Source organism: Perca flavescens, chromosome 4, assembly GCF_004354835.1.
Source record: "Perca flavescens isolate YP-PL-M2 chromosome 4, PFLA_1.0, whole genome shotgun sequence".
Classification (NCBI taxonomy): domain Eukaryota; kingdom Metazoa; phylum Chordata; class Actinopteri; order Perciformes; family Percidae; genus Perca; species Perca flavescens.
This window is the reverse complement of record NC_041334.1, coordinates 25,832,304-25,849,512: the sequence shown is the minus strand read 5'-3', so window position 1 is coordinate 25,849,512 and position 17,209 is coordinate 25,832,304. Positions and strand designations below refer to the sequence as shown.

The following is a 17,209-nucleotide window of genomic DNA, read 5'->3' as shown; positions in this document are numbered from 1 at the left end:
TCTCTTGCCGAGGTTCTGCCAATCCAGCTCTCTGCCAACCCAAGACCCTAGGGCTATAACAGTCAAGGTCACTGAAAAGGGAAAAATGATCAACTCCTAAACGTGTTTCTGCATACTCCACATCCGAGGGAGGCAACAAGGAGCAGTTCAGGCTCACACAGACAGGGGGAGCCACCATTGTACTCTCAGCATGTGCATGATTGTCCTCCACAAGACCCACTACATACCCACAGAAGGATCATGGTGGCTGTGAAATACCCTTGAAGGGTCACAGATAATAATCCTTATTTTACCTTTTTTGAATGCCTCTATCTTGTAACATTTTTAAATGTAATAAAGAAAAACCACCAAAATCATATACAAGCAGTCCTGAATGTGCTTCCTGTTTTGTATGCAAAAGCTCATCATCTCAATAATGTTCCATTCTAAATTCAACTTTCATGGCAGCAGTACCGCTGTTGTGGTGGGAATTACATCAACACAAATACCGCTCAGCACATAAATGCAGTGAGGCGGGAACTTAGTTTGTATTAAATTATAATTTAGTTGTAGCCAACATTCATCCACACATTAGCATTAGTCTGTGAAGGACAACTTTAAATCCCAAAGTAAGTGTGTGTGTGTGTGTGTGTGTGTGTGTGTGTGTGTGTGTGCACTTGTGTTTAGACAGAGAGACCTTAGGAGTCCCAGAAGTAGGAGAGTGAATATCAAATTAGTTAAGTTATTGAAGTTCCCCTTGTTTCATAGAGACCTAAATTCTCAGTCAGTCCCCCCCCCCTCTCTCACACCCTCACACAGCTACTTTCATCACGTCCTTTGAAAGACTTGCAGGACAGGACTGTTTTAAAGGGTTTTGGTGTCTTGTGTAAAGCTGACTAGTTACGGCTGCTGAAATCAGTGGCGGCTACTATTTTTAGGATATGTGAAATGTATCTCCAATACACGAATCATATCATGTCACACACACACACACACACACACACACACACACACACACACACACGACGAATCGAGAAGATTGAAGGAAAGGCAGGCAGCAGAGATGTGTGAGAAACAAATTCATACATGTATGTTCGACACAAGCAGGGTTGTATTTCCATTTTACGTTAGATCCGTGTTTGATTAACTCTATCCACTACATCCAGTGTAGGTCATATTATGTTTACGAGTTGATAAAAACAGCTCATTACATAAGTCAGCCTTGCTGATGAAGCTGCAGTGCTTTAGGCTCAGCACAGGTAACTGTTACTGAGAGGAGGCAGATCTCATGCTGTGGCATCATAGGGTGCTGTTGCTTTGAAATTTCACAGTGTTTAAGCACATTTGAAAGATAAGAAAACTCGGGAGGCGCTACTGTACGGTAGGTGCAATATACAGTATCTTCCACCACTGGCTGCAGCATACAGTTATATTTTAGACAACATGGTGCTTCTAGCTTTGTCTTTGGGAAAGGCCCTATCCTGTCACAGCATGACAATAATCTAAAATAAATGTTTTTCTAATATTGGTGTGGAAGAACTTGACAGGGCTGCACAGAGTGGAGTCCATAAACCCCATCCAACACTGGCCAGGCCATATGGCCCAGCATCAGTGCCACACTAGATCAAATCTCTGCAGTCAGGTTCCAAAATCTTGTGGAAAACCTTCCCAGTAGAGTGGTGGCTGTCATAGCAGCATGTTAATGCCCACAGCAGTGGCCTGTCTTTGTCCATCACCTGAGCAATTTGTAGCCTTTTCCACCCATTATCTTTACATCCACAATCACTGCCAGTGTGTTATGATCTTGTCCTTGCCACAACGTGCATAATTTGTTAAAGATGTCACACAGTCTCTGCCAACACATGCAAGCCCACAGCATGATAAGATGCTGACTGAAATAACGTTTAAAATGAAGTCACGTAAAAGGAAGAGGACAAGGTGACGATGAAGCTGCGTGAGGTCTGTTGGAGTGTGATGAAGTGGATATGGAGTCGCTGCGTTTTCCCTCAGGGAAAATCAATCGAGGGCAGAGCATGGAAAAACCAAGGGGGGAGGAGACGTGGCCAACAAGCAGAAAATCCTCTTATTAATAAAATCTGCTGATGAAATTAGAACATCATGATCAGTTACACGCACAGACACACCTACACACACTTTTTCTTCTCTTTTAATCTTCTCAATCGACGAATTATGTGGTAAATTTCCATGATTGGAAATATTAAATTTTATGTGCACACAGATGCAGATCATTGAGGCCTTATTTCATTTTGTTGTCAGACTGTTTGCTAATGAAGAAGGTGACAGGTTCAAAAGCTATGCGTTTTCAAAGTGTTGCTCAAGTATGTAAAGCTAAAATAGATAAACTCAGAGAATACAACAACATTGATTTTACTCAAACATTTAGTTTATTAGAAATGCCTTTTAAAATGTTCCATTATTCTACAAAAACAGAATGGTTTACAGCACCACACAGAAACACACGCTTCCATCTTCAATACACATTATAAAAATACCTTTAAAAATAGCACCTTTTCTCTGGCAGGTAAACATGCAGTCGTGATAAGAAACAACTTCCCTCAAACAATGAAATACATTATATACAACAGATTGGCAGAATATTGTGCTTGATTCTTCATATTTAATACAAATGATAAAACTATATCCATAATAGTAACCCAATATACTGTATATGTACTTGCTTGTAGTGTAAAGTTATTTCACGCACCTGGGGTTCTGGAAGTAAAAGTCTTGTTTATTCTCGGCAGATTGTATTAGGTGACTTGCCGTTAAGAGTACGCTTTAAGGCTTTTATGGGGATGGAAATCTCCAAAAAAATCAATAATTTTCAAACAAAAATCTTCGTCTTTGATAAGAAATAATACATAAAAACTTTTAGAAGTCAATTTCGACTCCCAATGAGCACTGTAGTAAAAAAAACAAAACAATCACAGAGCCTTTTTAAGGGCTGCTGAAGCTAGTTGTTTAAAGTAATTAGAGTTTATTTTCTACTTTTGGTCTAGATTTACATACTTTCTGTACTTTGCAATGCAATGTTATTGTTGATAAGGATAAAAAAAGGTATAAAGTTTATGCTTTGTAGAAACCTGTTAATTAATTTAACACTTTTAATTAATTATTGTTAGATTCTGGGTTCATTTTTCAGTGGCTTTTGTCTTCTCCATAGCAATGTCTGTGGAGGCTGCTACTAAATACTACAGTATTTATTGCATTTACTAACCAAACTGACCCAAAAGACAAAGCTGAAATACTAACCCAAAAGTTACTGTATCCTGGTGACTACAGTATTCTTCTATGTTTAGGAACATTACAGTAATGTTATCATTTGAAGAAAACATCCAAATGCTTGTTTACAATGTGAAAAATATTTCCAGAAACTACAACACTGCCCACTTTGCTACTTTACTAAGTAGTATGGACAGTTAAACAGTCTGCACATTTAAGGAGTGAACAAAATAATTAAAACACCTTATAACACAGCATCCTTGCCAACGTGACATCACGACTTCGCGTAAACATACACGCCACTTTCTAAAGCCAAGTGGCGTGTTATCTGTACGCATTTTGAGCTATCTGCGTGTATGTCTACGCCGTATACAGCGGACGGGTTGGGTTTAGGAAAAGAAGAACGGGACGGTTAGATTTAGGAAAACAATAACTGGACGGCTGGGTTAAGTAAAAGAAGAAAGTGACGGGTGTGTTTAGGAAACGTGATACGCGGGACACGATCCCCGGTCTCCTGGGTGAAAGTCCTGTGTTGTTTGACCCATCCACCACCCAACCAACCTCTCTATGCGGATTTTCTGGCTTTCATACTACTCACTACCATTGTCGCTCTTACTGCTACGACATCTTCTTAGTGAGAATCGTGCTGTGATCACGAAACATGCTTCCCATTGAAATACATTAGTTTAAAAAACGTGCAAAATTTTGCTGGGAAAAAAAAACAAACAGAAGTTCTGTTCCCAGGAGAACTTGGCGTAAATTGACACGCAATCGCAAGGTAATGTAAGTCAATGGAGGCCAAACGGGTTTGATAAACACGCTAAAAAGCGATTATGCTTCTTGCTAACACGCCAAAATGTCATATGAATTGCCGTGTCATACATACGCCACTTATTGAGATCAGTCTGTCCTTGCAGTATATACCAGTTCGGTGAAGTTCATAAAGGGTGAAGTTTGTGCTATCCGTTAAAACATCATGAACTTTGCCATATTGGTATTTACTTGAAGCAACAATCTCGAAGATTTTAATTTCAACAAATGTCTGTTAAGCCACTAAATATTGCCGAATGAGGTAACACAGTGGCGATTGAGCCTATGGCCCATCAATCTCAGAACCCATCGGCTATCGGCCTGCCGATGATTTCTAGCCTCTGGGGGCAACGGCAAATATTTCGGGGATTCCGGTGTAGCCAGTGGATATCCGGGCCAGACTTCCTCTTACGTGTGGCGGGTCTGAATAGCCATTTTAGAAACGAAGCAGAGTTGGAGTTGAGAATTGTCGTCTCTATACAGAAATCTGCATAAGAATGCAGATTTTTTTTTTTTTTTTTTTTTTTTTTTAAATCGGAAGAAAAAAAAACTAGCCAATAGCTGATGGGTTATGAGATTGCATTTCGGCCAATGCTTTCCACTTCTTTTGCTCTCCACATGGACCGTTTACCTGCATGCAACCAAAGCCCACTCAAACGTGATTGGTCAATACTACTCGGACTAGAAATTGAAACCAGATTGCTTCAGATACCAAAATCTTGTCCCGTTGCCTAGAGACTCTGCATTCATATGCAGATATCTATTTATAGAGATGAATGCCAACTGATGGAAGCTGTTGCATTTGCAGTATTACCAACTGGGTGTCTGCGGCAACATTCCCAGGAAAATCCCAAGCGATGGTTGATCTGCCAGAGAGGGTAGGCGGAGCCAACGTGTGTGAAGCATGTTTTTTTTCCGGTCTCTGCTAGTGTTGCTAGTAAACGACACACAGTCAACACTGTTTGGATGTTTGGGAAGTGAGACAAAAACAAACAGAGGTCTTCGAGATTGTAACTTCAATAATTATTGCATTACACTGTAAGGTGAGTCAGGCAATTCGTCCACTCCCTTTCTGTATGCAGTCCTAAGTTTTATTATCTGTGTGCAACATGAAATGGATAAAGGTACTGAAGTACCTCAATAGTGTGGTAAAGTTAAACTGATAAAATCAGGGTGAATGCAAAGACACTTCTATAGTGTGCAAATGTACTAGTGCACAAAAAGAAAAGTATTTTTTAACCTAAAAAAACTATACTATAGCTAACTATAACTATTTTGTTTTGCATGGTTTGGAGAACATAAAGCATTGAGGCACTCTTGTATCCCCTCTCAACCTGGGCTAAAGTTTGGTTGGGTTTACAGAAACAATAAATAAACAAAAACAAATCTTGACCATTGACATTTGACAAAATAATGATCTATAAAATCTATATAAAGGCTAACATTCCAGTGGCTGAGGAGGATTTGGCCTCAATCATCGCGCTGTCTTCAAGGGACGAGGACCTGCACAACAGATCAGTCGTTAGTCCGCATATGTTCAATACCTGACATACTCTGGTGTGTGTGTGTGTGTGTGTGTGTGTGTGTGTATATATGTATTCGTGTACCTTCGGCCTCCCCAAGGCAGAGCTCCTCACACTCCTCCAGGTGGAGGAAGCGGTTGTCGTTGCCTTCACAGCCGCTGTAGATGAAGGGCCTGCAGGCCTGAACCTGACTGTTAAAGTACCAGCGCATAGTGTATCGTCCACAGCTTCCTTCTTCCATGGGCAGCAAGCACAAGTCTGCTGGAGCTGCACAACACACACAACACACACACGTTAAGAGTGTGCACGCAGAGACACAAATAGAAAAAGACAATGAGAAAAAGGGCAAACCAGGCAGAAAGGAGGAGAGGCAGAGCAGCAAGGGGACCCAAAACAAGCATTCATGACCACTGAATGACTCAAGCAAAACCAACCTGTTTATTCCAATACATACGGATATATTATTCTTCGTTTTTGCATTTTATTTTACTGGATTAATTGATGGCTTTAATAATAACGATAATTAATAATAATGTATACTTTTATTAATCCCCAGTTGGGGAAATTACAATGTTTAAGTCAACAGTCAAACAGCCAATGCAGCCTGAGACATGCAGAGAGGGCCAGACCCTAGGCAGGCAGGATGACGGATTTAACGCTTAATACTGTAAATCCCAAAAACAGAACAGCACATGTGCTGGTTTACCTTCCCCTTTGACTCTCCTCTTGGACCTGACTGATTTGGGCTTGACTGCTTTCAGAAGTGTAACTTTTGCTGTTTTCTTAACGTCAGTAGTGGATGATTTGTTTGGTTCAACTTTGACTGTTTTGTCAGTTTCATCCTTGACAACCTCACCTGTCAAAACACACGCACGCACACACAATAGACATATTCAGTATAAATAGAAAAAGAAAGAGAAAAAAATACATTAATAAATAACAGGTTTAATGATGATGATCTACGTGAAAGTTCACAGACTCAGGATGGTGTGTGCTTGCAGCAGGCTTGTGTGAGAAAATATGCAAGGCCAATGCGGTCTCGTAACGTCATGAAATTAGCACAAAGCGAAATGCACAAACATAATGACCTCCTCCAGCACAAATTTGTTTGTGTGCTGATTGAATAAACAGATTTATGGGAGATGAGCACAAATTTAGCACGCCATCACGTCAGGTCAGATGTACAGTACATACCCTTCTGCCTCTCAAAACTACAAAACCCAAACTTCCACTGTGCTGTTAAGGTTTGATTAAAAAGGTACCTTGTTGAGTTTTTGACCAGTGTTCTACTGATGGAGCAGTTATTTAATGTCTGTGTCTCCTGTACGTTTGCAAGGACACACATGCATGTAAGCGTGCACACAGGCAACAAGAAAGCAAACATATAAGCAATGTTGATTTAAAATCGAACAATCAGCTTTAAAAATGTTTTATTGACACCTTTGTTAGGCCATTAGGTGCCAGTATGCTTTTTTTTAAACTGCTTGTCAGAAAAAGACAAGGTACCTTATGTATTTTATTTTGGGAGGCAAGCAGGGAACACATCCAGGTTTTTCAGACAATGTGCTTATTTCACAAATTACATGCGAGACCAGGTTGGTTTGGGTGATGCTCAGTGTGTCGGCTATTTCACTGCACTGTAGAATTGGAAACAGTATGAAACACAGTACCATCGCTCTGGTTAGCAGAGGGAGTGAAGTAGAGCAGCTCGTCCAAGGGGTCGTCGTAGGCCTCGATGGAGTAGACATGCTCGTAGTCCGGGTCGTTGGTGTTCACCACCACACGCAGCTCACGGCCTGAGAGAAACGCAACGTGACACAGGTCAGAGATCCTTCACCTCCGTCTGAAAACCTTCAAGTTTCAGATAGAGGGAAGGCTGTCAACCATATTAACTCAACTCAAGAAGCCTCTAAATACAGGTACAGAACAGTTAGTGAAATAGAGCATATACACTAGTATTTGTCTGGATAGGCTACGTGTGATATGGAATACATTTTGTGGAACATAAACATAAATGGAGTCCTCGGAAAACCACTCAATGTTCAGAGGTCTCCAGATGCAGATCCACCAACTAAAAACCTGTTTGTTAGGGACAGACACGCAGACAGACACACAGATCAAGGTCCGACAGTCAGAGCGCTGGACTGACACACTCACCCTCCTCCCCCTTCAGGACCAGTTGTTGATCTGGTGAAGGCCGAGCCCTGACCGGGGGCTGGGACCGATTAATTGGGCCTGAACCTGAGAGAGCCAGATAGGACAGGGAGGAGCAATCAGGGACACACCGAGGAGGCAGAGATAGGATTCAGGGAGCGAGAGGGACCAGGTAAGTGTTACAGGAGGGAGAAAAGGAGGGCCAGAAAGGTAACATGATGAAAAAAAAAGGAAGGGCCAAACATTCTGGTAGTAAAACCTTCAGACACATGAGCCAACAACAACCCCAAAGCACCACAAAAATCATTCCACCGTTCAGCATACACACCAGCTAAAAGGATTAACATAGTTTTTGCAAGACTGGTCGAACATAAGGCAATCTTCCAAAGACTGGCTGTAATCCTTTAAGGACTCAAGCCGCTGCTTGTGTCGCACTCTAGTCAATTTTTTTTTGACTTGAGTCAAAATCAAAGTGCTGATTCAACTAAACACTGCAGACCTATTTCTTAGGTAAATACATTAAGCATGAGTAAAATGTTTGTTTTGGCCTCAATCTATTTCTAATTTCAGTATGTTTCAACCTGGGCCCTATTTCCCATGCATTTGTGTATAAATGACTAATGTGAACAAGAAATCTTTGAAATTGGTCCAGGATTAAGCATGAACGCTGTAACTGGCAGCCGCAAACCAGGCTGCAATGTAACCCTATAGGGAAAATGCGCACCGTCAATGTACGTCCACTAAAAGTGCTTGTTTTTGCCACTGACAGGCTCAGATTGTTATTATAAGTGTCTGACTACATTATGAAAAGATAGTCAAGTCTGGTGACTTGCCGGAAGACAGCGGTGTGGAACCGTGGATGTTTTAAGAGTGAGTTGGGAGAGAGAAGTTCAATATAGGGTCTACGTTGAAAAATACCAAAATGACCCTTTAACTGCTGCCTCACAACAAACCCATTAGTTCAAACTTTGGGAAAGTTAATCATTTGATTTTGAATTTAGATTTAAATATTTAATGCTATCTCTTCTCACTGATCGGAGAAAGTACGTTTGTTAAGTGTAGCATGTTTATATAATTACAATATAATCAAAGACCATTGCATTGGTCAGAGCACTTTGTCTACTCAAAGGCGTTTAACATAAAGATCAATTTCATTTAAAAACTATTTATAAAGGCACTTCAGACTAAAAAAATAAGTAAATGAATGTCAAAAAAGATAGCGTATTTTACACCACCTTGTTACATTCTTCAAACAAATGCAACCAAACAGGTAATAAAACTGTTTGAGGTTAATGATTATATAAACCACACAAATGCTTAATGTGGGTAAATGCCCTAAAGCATTATAATAGATATACAATATATGGGACTGACTGCTTTCACTAAAGACTGCAGCAGTATATGTGGTATAGTATACCGCTGTGACTCATGCTAAATCACAGCCCTTCTGTCCGCCCACTTCTGCTGCAGTCGAATGGCTCACTCACCTCCACATGCTGAGGATCAGACAGATGGACAGGAAGGAAGCAGAAAGACAGAGAATAAAAATGGTCAGCTTAAAGAGTCATGGCACGGTTGTAATTCTCTGCAGCTTCTTTTCTATCATACTTTCATAGAGTTTAGCTGAGGCTGTGACGCATATGCTGTGATTACCATCTGAAGTTCAACTTGGGGACAACTGTTATAAATTAGCAATGCAGGCTGCATGAAAGACTCACCACAGTGCTGACTCATCTCTGAGCGAACATACTCTCTGACCTCATACTCCTGAATTCAAAATAAAGAGAGAGAACAGAGCAAAAAACAACAACTTACAAACATAACCCTAATATCAACTCTTTGTGTGTGTGTGTGTGTGTGTGTGTGTGTGTGTGTGTGTGTGTGTGTGTGTGGTGCTGTTTTGTGTCAGCGTCTTTAGATTGAGCTCCGCGTTAAGGCTCAAGCACTGACCGTCATGCCTGGCTCTCCTCTGTCTCCCTTGGCTCCATCTGGGCCCAACTCTCCCTGCAACATGGATAGGTATTGAGACACACACGACCCACAGAGAGGCTTGCAGCACATTAATTCATTAGGCTGAGAGCAGGTGCAGCAAACAAATGCAAAGTCAAGGGAGAGGTTAAAATAAGCAATCGTGACTTTTACAGATGTATAAAGAAATATAGTATATTTTGTTTTGTCAGTCGTGACGTCCTGTGTACGTGATCCTTTGAGGAACCAAAATTAAGTAAAGTTGGGAAAAGCTTTAATAATATGTGATTGTCATTTTCAAATAACCAGTTTTTGGTCCATACAAATGTAACTGTCTAAATGATGAAGTCTGGTGCTGAGGAGCTCACTTGAACAAGGGAATTCAGTCGCCCTGAAACATTTTATGCATCCGGCACACTGTGGCATGTGTAATACTGAAGTTCATCAAGTGATTCAGTGCTGTGTGATGGTGATGTTTTTGATAAGGGTCTCAAGGATTTCCTGACCTGGTCAAACGGTTTGGTAAGAAAATAACACGGAGACAAGTATGACACTAACCGCTTCTCCTCGTTCCCCCGGGATCCCTGGAATACCGCGTGGACCAACCATGGAGGGACCGATTGGACCTCTCTCTCCCTGACACACAAGCAAAACAACATTACAACATGTCTGAGTATTAATCATTAAAAAAAAAACATATTTTTAAATGTCCCACTGACTCTATATACATAATCTCTGGACAGATGTGATTTGGCTGCATAGTTTCAGTAAAAACAAAAAAAGTGTTTATGTTGCACTGGCATCTTTTCTCCAAATAAGTTAGTATATAAAATATAAAATAAGTCCAATTGCTACTGTATTTACTGTACTTATGCTGCTTCAATCGACACACACACACACACACACACACACACACACACACACACACACACACACACACACACACACACACACACACACACACTATCTAAAAGTGATTTAACAATTATGCGGACATCAAAGCTACAGAGAGTACAACTGTAATACAAAAATATGTCATACTAGCGCAGTTCTGTATCGGTATATCGTGTTATTATAGGTTTATTAGCAGATCAGAGGCTGAGCTGTCCTTTCAGGCTTCAGGCTACCGGTTTAGGGGGCGCCTGGTTAGCTCACCTGGTTGAGTGTGCGCCCCATGTACGGATGCTCTGTCCTTGCCATAGCGGCCGTAGGTTCACTTACTGACCTGCAGCCCTTTGCTTCATATCATTCCCAATCTCTCTCCCACTTTCCTGTCTTAATCTGTCCTATTAACAAAGGCAATAAAAGCCCAAAAAATTATAAATGAAAAAGAAAAGAAAAGAAAAATACTGGTTTTGGTAAACACTAGGTTGACTCTAGGGACTGTCAGTTTGAAACAAAAGGTGCGCCCATCAAAGAGAATCCATATGGCCCTTCTCTCCTGTCACCAGCTTACTTTATTTACTAGATGATGCAGCAGACAAGCCAGTCAAACGCAGGGCCCATCAAACTGTCAATCATCATGAAGCAATACACAGCAATCACACGAAACTAGCAGTCAGGTGAAGAAGAAAGAACAAACTATGCAGAAATACAAAAAGACTTCTTTTTATAGAAGTCTTGCATCATATTCTTGTCTAAAACAAAATATGTGTCTTTGTGTCTAAGTGACCGATGGGAACAGCTATCTTTGACACTGGTCCAGTATTAAGCAAGATCGATGCAGTCGGCAGCGGTGAAAGAAGCTACAATCTAAGTTAATATGGCAATTGTCCAGCTTGTATTTAACTTCACAAAAAAGTGCTCGTTTTGTCACTGACGGACTCAGGTTAATATTCTGAATGTCGGACAACAATATGGAAAGGATCCCTTCAGAGATAGACCTTTAAAACCTCTTTGAGACCTTTCTGTTTAACCAGAAACAGCTCTGAAGTCGCTAGCGCTAAACCCACCAGACTCAAAACAATACTTTTAGTGTGCATAGAGCCAACATATTTTCCCTTGTAAATCGGTAAACTATGCGTTTATTTCAAATAAAACTAGAGTTGTGATAATTGTAAAAGTGGATCTTATTATTTAACAGAAAGGTCGACGTCCTTAGAAATTCTTTCCATCATGTTGTCAGACACTTAGAATATTAATCTGAGCCTGTCAGTGGCAAAACGAGCATTTTGTAAAGGTAGATACAAGCTGGACAATTGCCGTATTAACTTAAATTACCTTGTAGCTTGTTTTGCCACTGACAACTGCAGTGATCTTGCTTAATACTGGACCAATTTCAAATATTGTTGTTCCCATCTAGGAAAATAGGGTCCAGTTTGAAAAAACTGTAGCTACCCTTTAAGCAATTGACACTTTTGTCTATTCTTGCTTCCATTATACATCATTTTTCTTTGCCATCAGCTGGTGTGTGCCCCCATACATGTGACAAAAGTGTAGAATGAGCTGCTATCATGCCAAAGTAAGGATAGTCACCTTTTGTCCTTGGAGGCCCTCCGGGCCTTTCGCACCAGCTGGTCCCTGAGGGCCAGTCAGGCCCTGGACCCCATCCACTCCTCTGGGACCAGGAGGACCAGGTACACCAGGCGTACCCTACATAAAGCACAGGGACAGTTAGTTACGGTTCTCAAGGTTTCCTGTAGTTGTGAAGATGTTGTGCTTCTGAGTACATACATAACATGGTGATTAGGTACAGCATGTATGCACACACTGTACTGATGAAGTTAGAAACTCACCCTTTCACCTTTCTCTCCCTGAGCTCCTTTGGGTCCTGCAAGCCCGTCAAAACCACGGTCACCCTGCACAGACCAAAAAAAGGTGGTTACACTTCATATTTGAACACATTTAGAGTTAGTTAAGAACAACTTCTACAGTGCATACCTTGGGACCGACTAGTCCCTCTTTCCCGGGGGTCCCTGGGGCCCCAGAAGGTCCGATTTCACCCTGGAAATGCACACAGAGCATGCATGTAGACGCCCATTCTTAAGGAGCACACAGAGGCATAAAATACACCACATAGAACCCATTTTTCTTCTACAGATATTATTCATACCTGTTCGCCTTTTCTTCCTGGTAGTCCTGATCGTCCATGAATACCAGCATCTCCCTGAAAGCAAACACTCATTCAATTACTTTAAGTACTTAAGTACTCAAGTACTTATCACACGTGACTCATACATGTCTGACTCATTTAATGTATTTAAGTTTAAAGTATTACAGTATCTGGCTTCACACACAACCAGCTATTGTGAAATTTGAACACGCTTCTGTTTCTGTGGTCTCCATTTCTTTGTTCATTATTTGGACAGAATAAAAACCCACGGTGTATAAATCCCATTGGGGCATGAAATTATCACTGTACAATTTCTTCATTCGTGCTCATTTCTTCTCCTCTTCCTTCTTCCAAATCACATTTTCTCTGTCTGCCTCAATCCCACCTTGTCTCCTTTAGGTCCATCGCCTCCACAAGCCCCCTTGGGTCCTCGGTCACCCTGGAAACACATAAGTTCATCATTGACAGAGGCACATGAAGATGCTGGTGAAAGGGACAAATGCTCTGAACCAGCTGTACAGAGAGCCCATCCATAGACACAGACAGTACTCCAGCACTTACACACACAGTGAACATGACCCAATTTGTCTAGCAAGTTCCAAGCAGCGACCGATATGACGCAGAATTGTGTGGGTGCTATCGTCTCCTGATAACGGGTGTTGAGACCTTTATAAAGAGTATGGTTAAGACACATGTTATTACAGCTGCAGAGGACTCAGAGTGGCCGATGTTGTCCGGTCCAACTTGCTATACCTACATGTGTAGGTATAGCATACCAGTGTGCTGCATATGATAGCACACTGGTATCATCTACATAAATGGACACAGTGAACCTGGATAGACGGACAGAAAGTTTTCAACCCAGTTTTTCTTTGTAGACTAAAGGTGGCTAGTAATTCTTAAAAACTCTATTACAGAGTGACAGTAGGAGTCTGAGCATTGTACATCATTTAGAAACTAAAGATACAAAATGGTCAGCCAACATATCGTTTCACCAGGAAGTTAGTGAAACAGGAAGTTAGTAATCCAGGCCAAGAAATAGTCTGGCACATAACACGACACAATTTGTATTCATCCTCTGCAATGTTATTCATTTTAATGCTATTATCAAGTTGTGACCGTGATCACTCACCCCTGCATGATGCTTCAAGGTTACGCACGCACCCAGACACACACACCCAGACACACACACCCAGACACACACACACACACACACACACACACACACACACACACACACACACACACACACACACACACACACACACACACACACACACACACACACACACACACACCTTGATTCCTCTCAGTCCGATGATGCCAAGTTCTCCCTTTTCGCCCTTCTGCCCCAGCAGCCCGTCTTTACCTGATAAACCCTGGAAGTGAAAACAGAAACCATGCCTCATTCTGTCCACCAAAGAGAGAAAACTACACATAGGAAATGTTAAATCTGTATTTGGATGCAATTAAAATCACAGACCGATTCACCAGGTACTCCAGGTTGGCCGGCTTCTCCCTGCAGAGAGACGACAGAATTGCAGTAATCAGCGCAGTCAAAGTATTTCGTGTACTGACTGCGTCTGGCTTTGCTATTAATTATGACACTGGTTTACGTTACCGCATGATCATCCATGCTCATCTCACCTTCTGTCCACCAGGGCCACGGGCACCCGGGAACCCAGTGGATCCTCTTTCTCCGGGCTCTCCCCTCAGACCCTGATGTCAAATACACACATACACAGAAATATGCATATTGATCCTTTGTAATATCAATACAATGACAACTATAAAGATTTTGGCTACTGCAATATAAGAATATTGTTTAAATGTCATCTTTTCCTGGTTGTGTTACAGTTAAGTGATTCATATTTCCGAGTTGAATAACCAATTGATGCTAAATCCATGTTACTATTGACAATATTTCATCCACCACTAATTTAGATTCAATACTGTTAAAAGGCTGACGATGCTGAAACAGCTAGTCAATTAATTGACATGAATTCTGATGGGTTAGGGTTAGTTTTTATTTTGTTATCGAGCAAAAATCAACAAAAGTGAACAACATTTGCTGATTTCAGCTTTTAAAATGCAACAAATCCTGTAGCTTTCTCTGCTTCATATCAGTGGAAATTGAACATCTGAGAAACGTGAAGATGACACCTTGGATTTTTGGAAAACCAGGAGGGCATATTTCACTATTTTCTGAAATTTCCTTCAAAAAGTATTTTAGTCAATTCCTCAGAAAAAAACAATTAAATAAATAAATAAAAATGATCAACAGTGGCATTCATAAAACTATCACATTATGTTCTGTCAAGAAACAAACGTACCTGTTCCCCTACAGGACCCTCTTGACCCTTCACCCCCTTTTCTCCCTGCACACCTTTGGGTCCCCTGTCACCCTAAAATTAAACAATGGTGACATCCACAACAAGCAAAACCAAATATACACCTTAAGAACACATTTTACTATAATCAACATTTGGACCCATCCAGGTGTTCACTGACTGTTTCTCCTTTGTTGCCCTTTTCTCCAGCAGGTCCTCCCACCAGCACAGTGTCCCCCTGTGAGGGACAGTACAGCTGTAAACATCTGGCTTCTCCCCAAAGCCAAAACATCCTGTTACCTTTTCTTAAGCGGTGTCACTTATAGTATCACAGCTCATTTACATTGTGTGTATTCAGATATTCTTCCTGCTCTTTCACGAAAAAAAGAGCTCCTTCAAAACCGATACAATGTGTCTGCTTTCCCCTTTCTCCTTTTTTGTGTCGTATTTGTTTACAAAAATAAATAAATACACAAGCAAGAGAGAAAGAAAAAGAGAGCGAGCAGTGGTGGAGCTGATTAGGTATTCAAATTCACACACCTTCTCTCCTTTGTCACCTTGCAGCCCCACGTCTCCCTGGAAGAAAAGAAAAAAAACATTTTATTTTATTCATGCGTGTCAATTTTATTCACCGCTTGACATGAGTAGAACGCTCGGGGGACACAGCTAGCATGATGACACAAAAATGGGAAAAGGACTAGTGGTATTTACCTTTTCTCCCCGACTACCACGAATCCCTGGGGTACCCTGACAAACACACAGACATACAAACGCACACTTTCATTATATACGGCTCGACACAGAAGACCCACCATGCATGTTTCTAACTCTATGAAATGTTTTCCTTGGTCAAACAATAAAACTGAAATCACAATGATGTCATGGCTCCTCGGGGTGCACAGTTTAATTAAATGGTCAGCACAGGTTGATCTTGCTTTACAATAATGTGCACTGCAACACTATAAGGGAGGACAAGGCCTATTGAAAAATGACTTTAAAATATAATACATTGTGTCCTTTATGAAGAACAGCTATCCCATTCTAAAAATATGTGCTTTTCCCTTTATGCCTGCATACAGACTGCCTCCTGGTGAGTTAGGCATTTTGGAAAATACAACACTTGGCACAAAGGAACAAATCCTGCATTCTGCTCTTGCCCTAGCATCACCGTTTATTTACAAACAACTAACGTTTCCGTCCATCCGGACCTTCATCAAGAGAATTATTACTCTCAAAATACTCTTAAGGAGGGACCGAAACGTTAGTTGTTTGTAAAAAAAAAATGCTATAGCAAGAGCAGAGTGCGGGTTTTGTTCCTTTTGTGCCAAGTTGATGGTTTTTTCCAACGCACCTGCACAGAAGAATTTTTGGATGTGTGAGTTGTTTTCTTCAGAAAAATACAACACTGAAATAGATTTCAGCGGCTTTCCTGGTGTTTATGTTCATGAGTGATGGATAAAAAAGGAAACACTTTTACCGTTGCCCCTCTCTCCCCATCCAAGCCAGCACGGCCCTCCTCTCCCTAAGACATGAAAGACAGAAAAAGGCACTCAATACCCCGGTTTCCATCATACAGAGACTGATTCATATTAGATCACATCTTCAATGATACTCTGGTGTAACAATGTCTTACTCTCGGCCCTGAATCTCCTCTCTCTCCTCTGGGACCGGGGACTCCGACGCCAACTTCCCCCTGGCAACAGAAGTAATATGTACACCCTTCAAAAAAAATCCATTAACATCAAAGCAAGTAGACAGAAATATGTGTTGGCTTGGATAATCACCTTGTCCCCTTTGACACCATTGGTCCCAGGAGAGCCCTAGAAAACAAAGCATTGATCATATAAATCATCACTCATCCGTTTTTGTCCGTTTCCCTTTCTCTGTCAGACCTTTTTTTTTTTTTAAATTGATTTTTTACATATCACAACTTAGGAAACCATCCATAAGCAATCACCCAACAACAACCCAGAAGTCCAGCAGGGTCAAAATCAAGCCTAAATATGGCCTACTTTTAGATGAAGCTAGCTACTAAATCACAGTGTAATAAAAACAGGATCTAAACACACTGGCTGTCCAGGAGGTCCAGAAGTACCAGGGGGTCCGACATTTCCTGCACGGCCGGCAAAGCCTTGGAGACCCTGAAAATG

General features: G+C 41.2%; 1 protein-coding gene across 2 annotated transcripts in view; it reads right to left on the bottom strand.

Moving 5' to 3' along the window:
* Positions 1-3,619: 3,619 nt before the first annotated feature.
* Positions 3,620-17,209, bottom strand: part of col7a1 (collagen, type VII, alpha 1) — a 65,532-nt gene continuing 51,942 nt past the window's right edge. For both annotated transcript variants that reach the window (XM_028575452.1, XM_028575451.1), the window contains exons 95-119: positions 17,129-17,200; positions 16,844-16,879; positions 16,693-16,752; positions 16,537-16,581; positions 15,771-15,806; positions 15,600-15,635; positions 15,241-15,297; positions 15,063-15,134; positions 14,377-14,448; positions 14,213-14,248; positions 14,028-14,108; positions 13,115-13,168; positions 12,730-12,783; positions 12,558-12,620; positions 12,413-12,475; positions 12,153-12,269; positions 10,236-10,313; positions 9,660-9,713; positions 9,428-9,476; positions 9,197-9,205; positions 7,713-7,796; positions 7,226-7,351; positions 6,262-6,411; positions 5,640-5,822; positions 3,620-5,535 (exon numbers count right to left, since the gene is read on the bottom strand). In XM_028575452.1, the coding sequence (XP_028431253.1) occupies positions 5,507-5,535; positions 5,640-5,822; positions 6,262-6,411; positions 7,226-7,351; positions 7,713-7,796; positions 9,197-9,205; positions 9,428-9,476; positions 9,660-9,713; positions 10,236-10,313; positions 12,153-12,269; positions 12,413-12,475; positions 12,558-12,620; positions 12,730-12,783; positions 13,115-13,168; positions 14,028-14,108; positions 14,213-14,248; positions 14,377-14,448; positions 15,063-15,134; positions 15,241-15,297; positions 15,600-15,635; positions 15,771-15,806; positions 16,537-16,581; positions 16,693-16,752; positions 16,844-16,879; positions 17,129-17,200 (1,716 nt within the window). In that variant the 3' untranslated portion in view covers positions 3,620-5,506. The remainder of the gene's footprint in view (positions 5,536-5,639; positions 5,823-6,261; positions 6,412-7,225; positions 7,352-7,712; positions 7,797-9,196; positions 9,206-9,427; positions 9,477-9,659; positions 9,714-10,235; positions 10,314-12,152; positions 12,270-12,412; positions 12,476-12,557; positions 12,621-12,729; positions 12,784-13,114; positions 13,169-14,027; positions 14,109-14,212; positions 14,249-14,376; positions 14,449-15,062; positions 15,135-15,240; positions 15,298-15,599; positions 15,636-15,770; positions 15,807-16,536; positions 16,582-16,692; positions 16,753-16,843; positions 16,880-17,128; positions 17,201-17,209) is intronic.